This window comes from Miniopterus schreibersii (assembly GCF_964146895.1).
Source record: "Miniopterus schreibersii genome assembly, chromosome: 20".
NCBI classification, from domain to species: Eukaryota; Metazoa; Chordata; class Mammalia; order Chiroptera; family Miniopteridae; genus Miniopterus; species Miniopterus schreibersii.
The window spans coordinates 19,461,783-19,480,206 of record NC_138122.1 but is presented as its reverse complement, the minus strand read 5'-3'; the positions used below and the strand labels follow the sequence as shown (position 1 = coordinate 19,480,206).

At 40.6% G+C, this 18,424-nt stretch overlaps 1 protein-coding gene across 1 annotated transcript in view; it reads left to right on the top strand.

The window, feature by feature from the left end:
* Positions 1-18,424, top strand: part of CORO1C (coronin 1C) — a 60,747-nt gene that overhangs the window by 17,291 nt on the left and 25,032 nt on the right. Inside the window, exon 2 of the mRNA XM_081122516.1 lies at positions 2,210-2,409. Coding sequence (XP_080978642.1) covers positions 2,215-2,409 — 195 coding nt within the window. The 5' untranslated portion in view covers positions 2,210-2,214. The remainder of the gene's footprint in view (positions 1-2,209; positions 2,410-18,424) is intronic.

The following is an 18,424-nucleotide window of genomic DNA, read 5'->3' as shown; positions in this document are numbered from 1 at the left end:
CAATTTCTCTTCTGAGTGCTCTGGGATTTCCAGTGGGCCTTGGTGTTCTTTTCTGAGCCTCTCCTCCTGGGACACTCAGCTGAGCGGAGAACATTCACACTTCAGTCAGCTTTTGTTGTCACATTTGCTCTCTTCTTAGGCTCCTTTCCAGTGTTCTTTCTTTTGTCTTCTGGTGTTTATACCTGCTTTTATTCCTTGACTGTCATTTTATTAGGATTTCAGGAAGGAGTGGAGATAAATGCCATTTGTATTTCTTTTGTAAATTACCTCTTCATGGCCTTTGTGTAATTTTCTATTGGGATTTTTATGTTTTGAATTTGTAAAACCTTTATATATGAAGGATATTAACTCTGACATATGGTGCAATTCTTTGTTCTGTGTTAACTTACTTTTGAAACACTTGCTGGAAGGTACTGGTGGGGATTTGAGTTTCTGCTAACTTGTACAGATGATTGTGTAGGGAACTGGATCCTGAAACCAGCTGGCTGTACATTGGCTTTTGTATGGATGTGCTTTTCTTCTGGCTTTCACCACCTCATGGAAGCTCTTTATCGCTTCATGCTTGAGAATTATTCACACTGTTTCACAAATGAAGTACCCTGGCCAAGTGGAAGGAAATAATTGGCCATCTCCTCTACCAAGTACTCTAAATGTATGGTCCTGGTAGTGAGCTGGAAAGGTCTGGCAACAGCTGGGTGGAGGAACATGGGTTCTCAACTGCTTGCCAAGGGTCTGTTGCCTCAGCCCAGCCACATGCCCCAGGTTTGGAGAGAGGCAACTTTTGCACATGCCATGGAAGGGTAGAAAGAGGCTCTGGTAAAAATAAATCCTCGCCCTCTGCATTTAGCAGTGGGCCCAGAGCCATGAGAAAGGGAATTAGAGGGAAGGAATTAGCAACAGCCCACCATATGTCCCATTTGGCATGAGTGAACAGGTGTTAGCCCTCCTCTGTACATGGGGGTCAGGATGACTGATTTTCAGCTGAGTTGTCAAGGTTTGACCATATTCCAGTTCCACTTATGTTTTCTCCAGGCCCCTTCTATCCTAGCCAATGTGAACAGAATGTTGCACATTAGCAGGTAGGATAATTACATTGGATGCAGTCTAGGAAACCTCACCAGGTGGGGCCTGGTGATCTTAAAGCAGGAAGCTTTCAGTGCACGTGTCTATCAGACAACCCAGTGGAATTTGGAGTCTAAATGACCTATGAGGAAGCCCAGGAATACTACCCCTCCTCCAGGTGAATGATCAACTCTGATGTGAAAATCCATCCTGGTTTCCCTTTCCTCTCCCTGAGGTTTGCCTTTCCGCTGTCCAACTGCTACTGCCACAGTCATTCCAGGCCTTTCCAGGCCTGGTTTATTGTCACAGCGCTTAGCCTAGCACTTTGCTTTTAGCTCCTTCCTGTCTAAAATGTCTAGTATGCCACTGTCAGAGCTCTTGTCATCCTAAACGTCATTTTATCACATTACTCTCCATTTAAATCCTTGCTACTCTTTTCCGAGACCTGGCTTTTCACCTATCAGCTGCCTTAGTCAGATCCCTGATAGCACTCAACACCAGGAGTTTGGTTCCGAATTGCTCTGATTATTATGCCTGTGTTGGAAGGCTCTTAAAGACAAGGGCGGTTGCTTATATTTCTTGAATTCTCCACTACACATAGTTGGTCTTGTGGAAACACTTGTGAGCGGGCAGAGTTCTCAGACAGCAGAGTGCTGATGTCTGGGGAAAATGCTTAAGACTGAAAAATTACCTTGGCAGACTGAGGAAAAAGCCACAATATCATAGCTTTTAGGGGGAGTAGGGTTTCTTGAGCTTCAAATCTACCACATAACTTAACTTTGGAGTTTTCTTATCTACAAAAGGGGAGGATTGGAGTTACTTATCTTTCTGTTTCCACCCAATCCTGAAAGGCTAATTTTTCTTCATTCTTTACCTTGATACGTTTCCTGAAATTAAAACTGATGAGCAGTTTCTGGATCTTGAATTAGGAATTTTTCATTTCTTTGTAATTCTTTCCCTGACGCATTTTCCAGTTTTCTCTGGGTATCTGCTGCTAAAGGAATTTTGAATTTGCCCTTTGGCTACTTTTTAGGAGAGGAGACAAAATGCCATACCATTCTGGTTTTTTCTACTTGAACTTTGCATTTGTAAAAGTAAAACTTTCAGTTGCATGCATGATTTTAACATAATTTTTGTTCTTCTACAGACAAAATGAGGCGAGTGGTACGACAGAGCAAATTTCGGCATGTATTTGGACAAGCTGTGAAAAATGACCAGTGTTATGATGACATCCGGGTTTCTCGAGTGACCTGGGATAGTTCCTTTTGTGCTGTTAATCCCAGATTTGTTGCCATAATCATAGAAGCGAGTGGGGGAGGCGCGTTCCTTGTGCTCCCTTTGCACAAGGTAAGTAAGCTGACTTTGCTTTCTATTAAACACCCCAGACCATTAGACTCTGATGTAATTGAGATTTCATTCCTTGCAGTTTACAACCACATCAGTTTTTCTCTAATAGAGAATCATTAAACAGAATGGTGACCTCTGTTCTGGGCGTGCTCTCTGTGGATGAAAAAGATTATTATAATGATGCTCTGAGCATGGGCAGGCAAGGAGGTTTATGATTTGGTTAGTAGTCATCTACTTTTCACAAACTGTGTAGTTTAAAAACATTTGTTTTTAAATGGGCAGAAATTTGTAAGATCATCTTTGTTTGTGTGAAGTCATGAGGACTGAGACTTGTTGGTTTTTTGAATGATAAGTGGGATGAGAGCTCAAGAAAAGGTCCCCAACAATGCAGATTTCAAGCCTGGATAATAGTAAGTTTCAGCATAGGATCTAAACAGTGTTAACAAGTGGTAGAAAGAAAGGATCTTTACAGAAAGGGGCTTCATGTGACCTACCTCAGGGAGTTCCCAGTACTCCCTTCTCCATGCTGGGAGCTGTCGCTGGTACTGAGGAGAAGATAGGAGATTCGTGATTTTTCTGACTCGTCTCGAATATTGTAGATAAAAATCTGTACTTGTTTTAACAGGAAATTTCAGAATCACAAATAATTGGTGGTGGCGGTGGTGGGGTGTTGCTATGATGAGAGAGAGCCTGGAGAGAGTCATTTGCTAGTTAGCTTTTGGTGAGTCCTGAGCTCTAATGATAAAGGCTCAGTGCTGGTAAGGATGCAGGTGCTGGGTCACGTTACAGCTGTTTCCACCCTGCTGAGAACAGTGGGTCTCCCTGGGTCTGAGCCATGCCTCTGAGGGGTCCGTCTCATCATTATAGACCATGTGATTCTGAAAATGCTTACAATAAAGTGGTTTTCTGTCAAAGTATTGTTTCCCATTTCGGTGTTTTTTCCTTAGGAAAAACTCTCACTGGGAAAACTTCCAATTCTCTTGTACTTTTTTCCCCCTCTCAGATGCTTATGACTAACTTGTTTTATTTTAACATCTGATTTTTACTTTAGTGACTGAATTGATGTGGTATTACACAATAGGACCATTTCACTATAGAAATGGGATGGATGCCTTTGGGGAACACATTTGATAGGTGTTTTCAAATGTATCTTCTTATTGACAGAGTCATTGATATTTTAAAGGACAATTTTTTCATTAAACTTAAATTTCTACTTGAATACTTTTATTTCTGTGGAGAACATTGCTGTTTTAGTGGCAAATAATACATGACAATCTTATAACTGATTTTGGAGTAGGAGTTTGAATTTAATACCAGTTATAGTGGGTCTCCACAACTTTTAAGTCTATTTGTTCACCAGTAGCAAGGAGCATCAGGAAACCTGACCCTTTTTTTTTTAAATATATATATGTCTTTATTGATTTCAGAGAGAGGAAGGGAGAGGGGAGAAAGAGAGGCATCAATGATGAGAGTCATTGATTGGCTGCCTCCTGCACGGTCCCGATTGGGTATTGAGCCTACAACCTGGGCATGTGCCCTGACTGGGAATTGAACCGCGATCTGGATCCTAGGTGAATGCTCAACCACTGAGCCACACCCGGCCAGGCAAACCTGACTTTTTAGTGGTGAGTTTTAAGGTGACCAGTTGAGGAGACGGTTCAGCTTTGTCAACCAAGATAAGGCATTGGTGTACCATGATCTGTTTGGGAGTGAAGAGATTTTATTTCATCTTTTATAGACTAAGGGATAAATTTAAGACTTTTTTTTGCTTCGAAGAAATAGAACAAGCCAATTAAGAAGCCCAGAGTAAACTTTTAAATGACTAATCTTCCTTTGCATTCAGACAGTTCTCTTCAAGTTCCACATCCTCAAAAGGCTCCGTGAGTCCTTTGCTTTTACAGACCATGGGGAACTGTGATTTTCATATTTATGAGGCCTGTATACAGTACCTAAGCTAACTGGATCTTACAGTTTGGTTTTCACTTGCATTAAGTGGCCTACACTTAATAAATAGATTTTAGTATTTTGTTCTTTAACCAGCTGTATAGGGATTAGGATAGAATAGATTGTTTTAAAAATGATGATATTTGGCCCTGGCCTGGTAACTTGGTTGGAGCGTTGTCCCATGCACCAGAAGGTTATAGGTTTAGCTAGTTGCAGGTTCAGTCCCTGGTCGGGCGCATCTGGGAGGCAGCCGATCTATGTTTCTCTCTTGCATTGATGTGCCTTTCTCTCCCTTTCTTTCTTTAAAATCAATAAATATATCCTCAGGTGAGGGTTAAAAAAAAAAAAAATCATGTTTTGATGAAGTGTTGGTTTTTGGAGGAGCCTCAAGGGTCTTTATTTCCAGGCTATAATACTATCTGTGTGGCTTTGCTCCTTAAATATTAGTTTTGAAGGAGGTGACATTGGTGTAAACTAAGCCCAGTGATAGCCATTGGAACTAAGGTCAATACTTGGGGTTATTGACTTTTACAGTCTATGGGTTTACATGTACTATGTGGATTTTTGTGTATTAAAGTGTGTATTTCACCCTTGGGGTCAGTATGGTATAGAGGAAAGAACATGGGTCTAGGAATTGGGGAGTTGAAGTGGGGGGGTTCATTCCTGGCTTAGTCACTAACTTGTACTGGGACATGGATATGCCACTCCGTCTTTCTGCTCTTCCATTTCTCTGTCTGTAACATGAAGGGGTTATATAAAAGTGATTTTCTGCCTTGGAAATTCTAGATAATCTCAGAAGTGCCTCTCCTATGGTTCTCAGCTCTTGGAAGGATCTGCTATGGTGGCAGGGCTTAGCCTATAAGCCCTGAAGTGTCAGGTGACACTCCCTTTTCTTTTCTTCCTAAGACCCAGTCTCCTGACTAGTTATTACCTCAGCTGGGCATCACTAGCTGCTGGAAAATAGAACTATGTTCCACATTGTTGAAACCTACTACCTTTCTATCTGCTGATTGCCCTCTTGATACCTTTCTACCTTATAATTTTGATATAATAATGAATACTTGAATAAGGGTCATAAGTTTTACATTTTTATGGATTTTTATACAATACAGAGTTTTTTGTTGTCTCTGACTATTCACACGTGTTCAAGTTTGTTGACCGCCTCCAAACTGAGTGTCTCCTCGTTGCCAGCATCTCTGCCCTCTAGGAACATTTGCATCTAGTTTTCATTGTGGCCAGTTTCCTGATTTCCTCCAGAAGATTGCTGGTACTGAGGTGTTTGTCTTCTCTTAGCAGCCTTGAATGATAAATATGGTGGGGACCCCAAGTAGATGGGGAACCCATTAATTCTAATGCAGAGCTCTGCCCTGGAAAAGAGACTGCTACAACTTCAGTATTTTAGCAACTTTGAAATAGTTTTATAATAAGGGGCTGCTTTTATTTAAAAGTAAAGAAAAACCAAATTCACACATATAATATGAAGTGATGCTTGAAATCAAGATCGCAGGAAATGATGCTCTAGGTGTGTATTGGGCTCCAGTATGTGTTGATAGCCATCTGGGATTACTATAAACATTAACTTTAGATGGGTATGTTTATTTATTTATTTTATTTTATTTTTCAATTAGGGGTATTGTTTTCAATAACTATCTCAGACTTCTGGTAATATTTCCCCCCTACTTTTTTATTTTATTTTAAGCTATAGACAGGCAGGTTGGTTTTGGTGATGCTGTGGGGGCTTTCTGTGCATATTAATATTAAATATGCATGTATTGATCTTAAGATGTATTGTGACACTTTCAGAAAGGCTTCTATTTAAAAATATCGTCTGCCATGAATTTCTCTTCAAAGCTAGTTAGTGTTAGTAGTAAATAGGGCTTATTATTGCAGCCTCATGAGGCTTGTGGTTAGGTTCTGGGAGATTCATGGTCTCTGTCTTCCAGGACGTAAATTAAAAATGGAGTGAGTAGTAGGGACAAATACATAAAAACACACCCAGCAAGAGGTAAGCTTAGGAATGAATGTATGTTTAACTATATGGCTGATGAGGTATTTGTTAGGAAGGTTTTATTAGAGAGTGGGAATTGAAGAGGTCACTGCCAGAGGAGTATGGAAAGTACTCAGCCTTGAGGTGGGGTGATTTAGATTGGCACACGTGATTCATTCAGGTTCTCTTTTGTAATGCTTCCTTCAAGCTATGGCATGCCATTCTGTCAGCACTTTTCAAGGTGTGGCTTAGTACATTTTCTTATTCTTTGGTCTTTCAGAGGCAGAAAAATAGCAATCTTGCTGAACAGAAGTTGGCTTTGTGGTTTTGGCTATAGAGATCCCCACCCCCCCCCCAGATGCATAAGCTGCCTTGTGCCAGTTCCAGTCCCTTGTGCACTCTACCACGTGGGCATGAACAAGCCTCTCCTGTGTGGAGTAGCCACACTCGTGATGTGAGACTGAAGCATTCTCATCCGAGTTGTGAACCATGTGGGACATTCAGACACACCAGTGTTTGTGGTTAGGTACACATGCACACATGCATCAAAACGTCAGATAGCAGGGAAACTAAACCCTAACTTCAGCAAATAAGGGCGAGGGGGGTTGGTTAGAATCCTCTGCTCTTGATTTCATAATACTCACTTGGGTGGAGGGTGCAAATTGCAGGGCTACTGTCTTGCCTAATCACTCTCTCTCTCTTCCTCTCCTGCCCACTCGGACCTGCACTATGGCAGTGCAGGCGATTTCAGCCTCCCTTTCATTGCCTTGGGGAGCAGCTCTGCTCTGGGCCCAGGGGGATGGGTGTGGCCAAGTCTCTGTTAGCCTTTTGGGCCACTGTCTCCTCTCTGCTTCTGGCTCCTTTGGCATAGCTTTATAGTACCTTATGTACAGTTACATTTCTGCCATTTGTTTTAGAAACTGTGTCTGGGAATATTTGCGATCTTGCTGTATTTATGTCTGTGAACTATCTTTTCAATTCATTTTGTGCTCTTTCTCAACTAGGGTTTTGTGAAAAAATTCAGCCCTACGGGAAATGATTTCAATGAATATTTCTTAGTTCTCTCAAGGATGGGGCATGGCTATGCCTTCTAGATGCATAGGAAAGAAATTAATTCATTACCTACAGTAGCTGCCTTAGGGCATTAGGACTTACTTCCCTCATAGAACTTGGGTTGACAGGGGCTGCTTTAGAGTGTTTTTCTGCCATATTTATCAAGGAAGAAATCTTGATTCATTTCAGTCAGTATTCTGAGTGTCTCTTCTAACTGTCACTATCTAATTCACGTTACCTCTAATTTGCTGGGACTGGAAATCATTCTTTGGGTTCTCTTAGCTTCTTGTCTATGCTACTGGTACCACAGACCTCATTATCACATTGTATCATAATTATTTTCTTCATTACTTAACAGTTAGGGGGGGCGGTTAGAATTATGTGCTCTTGATCTCTGACATTCAGTTGGATGGAGGATGCACACTGGATGGCTGTATGAGTGGTAGCTCTTGATAACAGGTTCTCCAAAATCTGGCCTCAATCTGTTGTGGGAACAGCCTTTCAGATGGCCTCCAGTGATCCTTACCTCCTTGTGTTCATGCTCTGTGTGGTGCCCTCCCACGCTGAATAGAGCTGACTGTATAACCACCAGGACATGGTGGAGTTGGTGCAGTGTGACTGAGGCTTGGTCATAAAGCATATTGACTTCCACTTCGTCTCTTTTGGGACCTCCGTGTTCCAAGCAGCTCTGTGAAGGGGTCTGTAGGACTTCTCACCAACAGCCAACGCCAACTTAACAAACATGAGTGAACCATCTTGAAAGTGGATCCTGCAGCCCTGGCTGACACCTTGACTCATGAGAACCCACAGCCAGAACCACCCAGATAAGTGTGGCTTTTGAACTCCTGACCCTGAGAAACTGAGGTAATAAGTGACTACTGTTTTAAGTAGCTGAGTTTTAGGGTTAAGCAGCAGTTTATAACTCATAAATGTATTCTCAGAATCTGGTGCTTGATTCATGTTAGTCACATAATGCATAAATAAATGAGTACTTCACAATGACCTAAAAAGCCATTTCATAGTTTTAAGCACTCTTTTCACTTACTTTAAAAAAAAAATCTATGTAGATGTATAAATACATATAGATACATAACATTCTTAAATCTTATGAATAATTGGGGGATTCTGTACAGTAGCAAGAGAAAGTTATGTTACATGGCAAGATTCTCATGTTCCATGATACTGTCATGTAACCTAAAAAGTGTGTTGTAAGGTCATAGTCACTATCTTATACGTAACTTCAAGTTACATTTGAAGCAGTCTGGAAAGTTAACATTGATGGTGGGTGTAAAGATGCTTTACCTGTACTTTTTTCAAAATGCTTTACAATGAACTTATTACATGTAAAGATTATTTTTAAAAATATTGTCTGTAATAGTACCAGAGCATATATAAAGAGCTAATTGTTAGGTTTTAGTGAAATCTGAAATAGTACTTTAAAAAACCACACATTCATTCACATACTCCTTCATTAGACAATTGAGAGCCTGCTCTGTGCCATGACCTGTGTTGGGTTCTTGCTCTTAACAAGCTTTGGTAAGAGTTGACCTTGATTTCTCCAATGGGGGCTGTGTGTGCATAAAGTGCCCTGACACAGCGATGGGAGGTGAGTTCCAGCTGCGGCTCAGAAGTCAAGGAAGACATCACAGAGGGATTCTGTTGGAATGCAGGTTTTCCTGTGTGTAGGAGCTAGCGGTGAAACAGAAGAGGAGCCCAGCCAGCTCACTGAAGTGAATTAGAAGAACTACTCTGTCCTGGGAGGGCACAGAATAAGGGGGGCACATTCCTCCTTCAGATCCCTGGGTCTCTGGGACTTCAGATGGACTTCGCTAGTATTGGAGAAATGGGGTATTTAATTGGAGGGGGATTAAGAGGGCTGACGGTTAGCTTTTTGATAGAAAAGTCACAGTTCTTGGCTCTTTCCCCCCTTCTCTTCCATTGTAAATAGTGCAAAATTGGTGTTTTTCCGTGATCATTTTATGGAGGAGAACCAGAATAAGCAATGTTGAACATTTTTTGGATTATTGTTGTAACTGGAACAACATTGCATGTTTCCTCTGTATCAGCTTCAGGAAAAGGCGGTGACTTCGTGCCATAGTCTTAAAAATGAGACCCCAAAATGACATCATATGCTTGGAGGGTCCCCTACCTAAAAGGAGTCTGTTTTTGCACATTGTAGGACTGCTGTCATACCTCTGTTCTTCAGTTGCAGAAATTGAAGCTCAGATTGAGTGATTGCCCAGAGCTGTGGGTCTTTCGATTTTTTTGTGGGAGGATGAGGGGGTATAGAAACTGCCGTCTAATTGACACTTAATCCTTTACATCGTTCTCTAGGATTAGAGACTTAATAACAAAAACACTGGCTTGTCAGGGCTTTGATTCTGTAAGCTTGGAAAATTGTCTTTAGGTTTGGAAAGTACTTTGTCTATACCGTGCCTTGTTCAGAAACAGCGACAATGATGAAATTGCAGCAGTTCACATTTTTGAGGGCTGCTTTAAGTGCCAGGCGCTGTGCTGATAGGTGTCTTTTTTCATGGACTAGTTCAAAAGGAGTGGCAGTCTCCCTGATGGTGCTTTTAACCAGCACCTGCTGGATTTGCATTGGCTGCATCCTTTCCTCCCCCCTTACTCTACACTGCTGACAGGCAATTTCCATTCCTACAAATAGCAGTACTCCATTTGGACAAGGGTAGCAATGCAAGTAGCCCTTTGTACAGATGTGGATTTTTTGCCCATGGTGGCTTTTGTGTTATGGGCAGGGGATTCATTGTCAGTGTCCTGATGTGTCCTGGAATGCCTGTTCACTGCCTCCTGAAATAGATACTGTCTAATGCCCTGAGCACCTTAAACTGTCAATTGTATGGGGCCCCTGAAAGGCTGGGAGGCTGGGGGTGTGTTTGTGTGTGTTGGGGACTGTTGGAGGATGCAGGGGGAGGGCACCAGGTGCAGAACAATGACTTCCAAATTATGTCACGAGCTGCCAGCCACACGAGTGAGCCTCGCACAGCCTCATTATCACATGAAGTGCCACAGAAGGGCCTTTTCATGTTCTCCCAGTGACTGTTTTCCATAGTTTTGCTGTGGAGGGGTGGGGTGGGGGATACTCTACTCAACCTCGCTTAACAATGGAGTACAAAGTCTTGGCAGAAGGAACCTCACAATGTACCCTAAGGCTATTTTTGATTACAGTGAGTGACTGTGACTCAGACTATGCCCTGGCAGATGACGGCTTTCACCCTCCCTTCCCCTCCCTCCTCCCCTGGAGATGAGCAGCCGCCTGTCCTTTGTGCGTTTCCTTGGCCAGCTCCTAGAGCTGCTGCAGTTCACTGATATGTCCACAGCAGCCGGCCTGCAGGCTTGACAGGGCTCTGACAGTGGTTTTTACCATATATGGCCATCAGAGCTCTGGGGCTGTCAGCCAGCCAGGATAATTTCCTTCCTTTGCTTTGATTGGCTGCACAGAGGCTCAGAGAATGGTGGGATCTGGGAGTGTGTGGTGAAGGGAAGCCACTGAGTCAAGTGCAAAGAACGTTTAACTCTTTCCTGGTTATTTGGAGCCCGAGTCTGTTCCGAGCACACAGGCGAGTGCTGCCAGCAGAAGCCCTCAGCGTATAACCATGATAGCCCAAGTCTGGGAAAGCAGTGAAGAAAAGGTTCTTGAGTACAGACTACTCTAAAATAGACTCTGGCTTTATGGACAGATTTCTCTAGTCCCGATTTGTCCAGAAGCACCTTATAATCATAGGTAGCAAATTTTCTGTTTGTACCAAGTTGAAGATCAGTGCTGGTTAGGGGTGGGACCTGAGTTGAGTACAGGGAAGGCTGAGCTGGGAGGACAAGTGATGGAGCACGTGTTGGCACTCTCAGAGGAGTGGTGACTTGGGTTTCTTTTCTGGCTGAGCTTTAAGTCTTGAGTAAATGATACAGGCTACTGAATTGGGTCTCAACTCCTGTCCTCTTGCTTGTTTATAACCGCCACAAGATGTGAACTGCCTTGGTCCTGGAGCCCAAAGCTTTTACCTAAAATAGTTGTAATTTTTTTTCTGTCTTTCATCCCCATTTCAAGGAGGGTGGATTTTTATTCTGAGGCTTGTGGGCAAACCAGTGCAGAGCTGGGAATGGAAGGGGGAGCAGCCCTGCAGCCCTTCATCATTCTCAGAGGGTCCCAGGAGATTATCTCCAGTATCATTTGCTCAGTGCAAGGGGCGAGGTAACCAGTTACTCCCCTTTCTAATTTGACACCAGATGCTTCGTTTTAATTTCCTATATTTGTACTTACATTGATCTTTTGCATTTCAGCTTTTGCTTTAAAGCTGAATTTTATTTTGACTTGGTTCTACCTCATCTTGGGCTTCTAGTTTTTGTTTGTTCTCAGACCAGAAGTATCATATGAAATTATTTGTCTGCAATGATGAGGTTTTTCACTTCATACATTTTTTATTAATAAAAGCCAGGAAGTTAGGAAGTATAGCTTCTCTGGTCGCTATTGTGACTTTAGGCGTGATTCAGGATGTTAACTCTTCCACTTTTTTGCTTCCTGATAATAAAATATCCATAGTTTTAGAGTAACTTCCCTCAGGTTTTAAAAAATGGTCTGTTCAACACTGAAGCCAATTGTAAAGAGGACCCTTGATGGCAAAATGATTTGCTTGGCATTTTCACTGTGCCCATAAAGACTCTTTTTTCACTCACAGGCAGGTGAAGTCTCTGCAGAACCACACTGCCCCTCCCTGGCCGCTTTAGTGCTTAGCTTACCTTACACTTACAGGTCTGGGTAACCCAATCTGTGTGTTTTATTTCAGAGCACTTTCTCTCTTAGGTTGGTATTTCTGGTTCATTTAAAGTAAAACCTCCTCAGAATGTTTTATTCCTGGGCTGTGAGCTGTTGCTTCCAGTGACCAGCCTGTCAACAAGTCATATATTGCGTGCATCAGTCTTTATGGTCTGCTGCAGAAGCCCGGTCTCGTCTGGGCTACTTATCCCCTGTCTGACCACCACAGTCACTATATCTCCTCCCTGTGGGACAACAAGGCCTTAAGAGTTTTCAACAGAACACGTATCCACATAAATAATACTGTTACCAAAAAAAGGAAGTTGAATAAAAAGGAAAACCCACTTCAATAGACATCCTTTTTGACTCCTTTGAACTCTGCACAGTGTGAATGGAGCCCTTATGCCTGGGCTGGAAACTTTTCCTTTGCTTCCGAGCACATGTTTGATTTACCATTCTCCTTACTGGGAGTTTAGAAATTCTTACTTTATAACTTCAAGGCCAGTAATGAGTTATTATCAATGCCTTTGAAAAGATCTTTTAATTTAGGGACAGTATGATAATGTTTTTGAAATTTGGGCACATAAAATGATTTTCATTAGCATTTTTTCCTAAAACAAAAACTTTCATGAATATAAAGTGGGGATGAACAGTTTGGAAAATCTTTATACTTTGTTCCTTGCATCAGGTTGGGGCAGGGCTGTTTAGGCCCTTACATCAGAGGGTGGTATAACCAGTCTGGATAGTAAGCACAGATTATAATAATGGATTATAAAATGGCTGGATAATAAGATGACTGTAGATTAGAAGTTGGAAAAGTACTGGAAAGCTGCCTGTGCTGGACTAGATAAGGGAGACCATATAGAAAGCAATCAGGACTCAGCACCCTAGAAGGGCTTGGGGTTTATGATTGAACTCCAGAATATAAACTAGAAAGAAATGGTATGTGGAATACCTTGAGCATCTTAAAGGGAATTATTTGATTTGACTGATAAAATTAATGTGTGTCACCTTTATCACCAAGGGAGTTTATTAGCTTTATGAAAACATGTTAGTTACAAGAAAGTGTAAGCTGGCTGGGTAGTGTTGTGTGACTTTAACAACATGTTATATTTTGAAGGAACCAGTAGTTATTAGGTTGATTTTCCTTAGTACCAGTTTGGTAGCATCTTCAACCTAATACTGAAGAAAGCTAAAGTGTGGATCAAAAACAATTTATCATGTGAGGGCCACTCTTATATTAAGAAATAATCATTCTGAATGATCTTTTATATAATACATAGGTCATATTGGAAGCATCTAGCTTTGAATTTTGAGAGTTTGATAACGTTGTAATATCTGTGGGTACACCTTGTAATACACCATTAGTTCCTTTAAAACCACATCCCAGAGTGGAACTTCTTTACAGAAACATATCTGTGAGATTTATGTATGTGTTTGTTAGTATGTATTTACAATGTGTTGATTGTGTAGTACTGGCTTCAGCATGTAGGATGAATACACTTCTTAAGTATTGATTCTATTTTGAAATAAGGTGTGAGAAATAAGACGCACTGTTACACGTAAGAGGAAGCAGTGGTGGTTTTCCATTGAAATTGATGGCAAATATCCTTACAACTAGATATATTTCATGAGACTTACGTTGAATATTGTATGCTTAAGGAGGAGTGTTTTTGTAGTTATTTAAAATTACAGACATTCCTCCTTAGAGCAGTTAGATAAAGTTATGTATTAACTGATGCTTACATTTTTATTTTACACTCTCTTTCCCCCTTAAAAAAAATGCCCATTGGTGGAAAGTGTTGCCTGTGAGTTTAGTTGAAGCATCAGTCTCCAGGAGCTCTGCTGAGTTGTTGTTTTTTCTGCTTTGAAATGTTTGAGGACTTTCCCCAGACCTAAAGCGAATGATAGTGCTGGTATATAGGAGGTTTTCTGCCACTGTGAGGGTTGCTGGCTGGAACAAGTCAAAGCCATCAGCTTCAGCTCGGGCCAGCCACATGGAAACTGTGCTGTCACACCTCTCTTGTGCCAGCTGTACACACACTCTGAAGGCGGAATTTTCCCTGGGGCTCATGTTGCTTGGCCCCTGGCGGGCCACTGGATCTTTTAGATAATGTCGGTAAGCTAGTGCCCTGACCTATTTCACTAATGTCCCTCAAATTTTGAATTGGAGTCTGGGCAAGAGCTTTTGGGGACCTTGGTGTGTTGGTCATTCTTACCATTTGAGTTGACTTGATGGTATTTCTTACCATTTGGAATTTTAGCTTAAAGAAGTACAATAAAAGGTCCTCTATGGCATGTGATTGGGACTAATAAATAATCAATAAATAAACCTTGTTTAAAGTGGCAGGTCTAAATGGCTGAGTGACTATTCTCAGTTAAATGTTCAATTCTATACTAGAAAAGTGGTACTATTCTGGAGATGCAGCTGAGGTGACACATCCCTAATGAAAGAGGGGACTGATTTGTTAGTAAATGAAATTATTCTGTAGATAAGCCATGGAAAATTGATGAGTAGTTCTTAAAATAAATCACCATTTAGTTGGGGGGGAAAAGACACTTAAAGGCAGGCATTAAATTCTTATAAATCTTCCTTCCAGTCTCAGCATTCATTTAGATTTGCTGCTCAGAGGTGCAGGTAAGCTGTTACCATGACTTCAGTGGATGTCTTTCTGAATGGTCCCTCACAGTCGAGCAAATAGACATGGATTCCTTAGTTTATTCACTGGATGATAAATGAGGATGTGTCTTGGATATGAATGAGAAATGCATTCTTATTTAGATCTCGGCGCAAAATGTCTTTCAGAAATGATGTGTCCTCTTTACCATATAAGGCCATTATTGTATAGTTTCCTTCAGTCTCCATGTACTTGAGCTCTCAGCTGTTTATAATTGTCCAGCTTCACCCTTTTAATAATGTATACTCATTGGGTGAACTATGTTGTGCTTTTTTTTTTATTTAATTGATTTTTTTTATGGGTAAGAAAAGATGGAGATAGTTGATACGTGGCTGAGTGTTGTCAACATCCTGTATGTAAAACGATTGGTATGTATTTAAAATGTCAGTTTTCTCACATTTTCATCTTTTTTTGTTCCTTTATCACTATCAGACATTTAGTCAGTTCCCTTTCTGTTGTGCTGTGATATGATGCTACTTTCCCTGTTTTATTTGTTGTAAGGATTTATGATGATGTCACAACCAGAGGCAGCAGCTGTTTGTAGGATATAATTTTTTATTAACTCCTTGTTTCTGATAAGCAGCTACCGGTAATTTCAGCATTACTTTTATGCCTTTTTCACATTCCCATGGCTTAGTGGAAATTCTTTCCCTATAGAAATCTAGTGATATTTTAGATCTCTGCCTCTTGACTTTTCCTATACCTCAGTTTCTCTATTTAGAAAATGGGGTTAAAAAAGTACCTATATCATAAAGGTACTTGTGAGAGTGAAGATATAAGGGCTTTTAAACAGCTCCTAACGTGTAACACAAACACTCTAGAAGTGTTAGTTGTTATTGTTATTTGTTTTTCACAGAAAGGAGGGAAATATGTGGTAGTTGCCCTTTAAATGACATTCAAATTCCTACAAAAACATTGGACTCTTTAGAGCTTTAATACTGTAGCCTTGTCAGGGCTGTTGAGACTGGCAGAAATGCTTTATTATTATTATTAAAAATCTTATTTGACTGACAAATACTGGTTAATAGCTATTAACTTTTAGCCAGGGTTGCTTAATTTTAACCTAAAAAAGTCATTTAGTAAAGTTTCTCAGTATGTAATTAAGAAGAACTCGTATTAGCACTTCCAGATCAACCTCAGCATTGTTTTATGTTTGAGCAAAAGCTCTTCTTAGCTCAAATTGAAAAACATTATTTGGTGTCCTTGAAAGTTCAGAATTCAGTACTTTGCCATTAAGGATGCCAGACGTGGTTTGCTGGGGAGAGCCTAAGACTGAAAAGACCCTGGGATAAAATAAAACAATTTAGATAGAAAACTGTTTTCCTTGAGAGTAAAGATTGTTTAAGTTAGTAACAAGACATTGATGTGTTTCTCAACTTTATTGTATTATTATTTTTTTAAAATTTGGAAACCAAACAAAAGATAAAATAATAGGACACTCGTGTACTCACCCACAAGATGAAACAGATGTTTTGCCATGTCTGTTTCATATCTTTTTTTTGAAAAACAATAAAGTATAACAGATGTAGCTAAAATACCATTCTCCTTTACTTCTCCCTCCCCCAGAGGTAATCGTTTCCTCAAAGTGGGTATGTATCATATTTTTGTACTTCTATTACATGTGTTTATATCTAAACAGACTATTATTTTTTGTGTTAAATTTTTATAAGGTATTTACTCCTATACTGAAGGATAGTTAAATTGCTTCTGGTTTTGTGTGTCTTTTTTTTTCCACGATTCCCAACAGTGCTGCAATTAATATCCTCCTTGTGCAGAATATGGGGCTTTCCTCTCACAGACCACCTAGAAGCGGGACTGCTGAGGGGTGGCATCCTCACCTCCAGCTATTTCCAGATTGCTCTCAAAAGGGCATTGGAGTAGGATAGTCTCTCCGGTGATCAGTTTTTATGAGTTCCTCTTTCCCAACATGCTTGCCAGCACTTGTATTTAGACTTCTAAATTGTTGCCAGTTTTAATAGGTATAAAATGTTACCTCATTGTTTTAATTTGCAGTTCCCTGATTACAATGAAATTATCTTTTCATACGTCTGTTGGCTGTTCAGGTTTCCTTCCCTGTGGATTCTCCACTCAAATCACTTGTCCATGATTCTGCTAGGGTGCTGTTGACTTTGTCAGGACTGCATGTTGCATACATATCTTCTCTCTGTAGCTTGTCTTTCCACTTGCTTATGGGTTTTGAGAACAGCCCACACTGCTGAATTTGGCTTACTTTTTTTTTTTTTTTAAGGGAAGTTTGCATCAATATTTATAAGTCTCATAGACTTATGTTTCTCTTTATACCATCCTTCGTATCAAGATGTACATTCCTTATGTGATGAGTTTAATGGTGCTCCTATTTTTTTTCTATTTTCTGGGACCATTTGTTTGCATGTTTGGTAAAGTTCACCTGTGAAACCACCTGGGCCTAGTGATTTTTGGTATTTAATGACTGCTTTTGACTTATGGGGCTGTCTGGAATGATGCTTAACTGGTTCTTATATGGTTATAGGTCTATTTAGGTTTTCTCTTTATTGAAAAAATTTTGATAAGTTAGATTTTTGTCTAGGAGATTGCTTAATTCATCTGGACTTTTCAAATTTATTATCAAATGTTATTTCCAGTGTTTTCATATCATTTAAATTTCTACCATATTTGTATTATGTCCCTTTTTAAATTTTTGGTGTTTGTACAAGCCTTCTGTCTTCCATATCTAATTTTGTTGATTTAGTTTATTATTTATTTTCTTTCATGTTAATTTCTTCTCATAATTTTATGTTCTTTGGGTTTACTCTGTTTATTTTCTAACTTCTCCGGTTAGGTGCTTAACTCATTAATTTTCAGTCTTTTCTCATATATGCATTTAAGGCTATAAAATTTTCCCTAAGATCTGTTTTAGCTATGTCCCACCTTTTAATATGTCATTGAAAAGGGTTCCCAGACTCAATTTCTCTGTGTGCATGGAAGCTTCTCCACACCAGCGAGCAATTCTCAGACACCAGCTGGGTGTTGGAGAATTCATTCCAATTCCCACACTGTCTTCCCAGAGATAGCATCACATTCTGCAGGTTAAAGGTTCAGTCCTAGAAGACTGTCCCCTCCCCCAACACATGCTTCAGATGCTAGTCACTAGTACCTGTGCTTCTGACTCACAAATTGGATGTTCCAAGGGCTTGATTAATTTGCTAGAATGGCTCACAGAACACAGGAAAACTCCTTTACTCACCAGATTACTGATTTATTACAAAGGATATTAAAGAATAAGAATCAGCAGCCAGATGAAGAGATACATAGGGTGAGGTCCCATCAAAGGGCTTCTATCCCGTGGAGCTTGGGGCCGGCATAGTGGCATGGGAAGTGCTCCCCAAGACACCAGCCATCTGTCTTCCTGGGTTTTTATGGAGGCTTATTACATATTATGATTGACTAAGTCATTGGCCATTGGCAGTTGAACTCAATCTCTAGCCCCTCTGCCCTCCCCAGAGGTCAGGGGATGGGACTGAAAGTTCCAAACCTCTAATCACATGGTTGGATCTCCTGAAGACTCGCCCCCACCCTTGGATGGGATCCAAAAGTCACCTCATT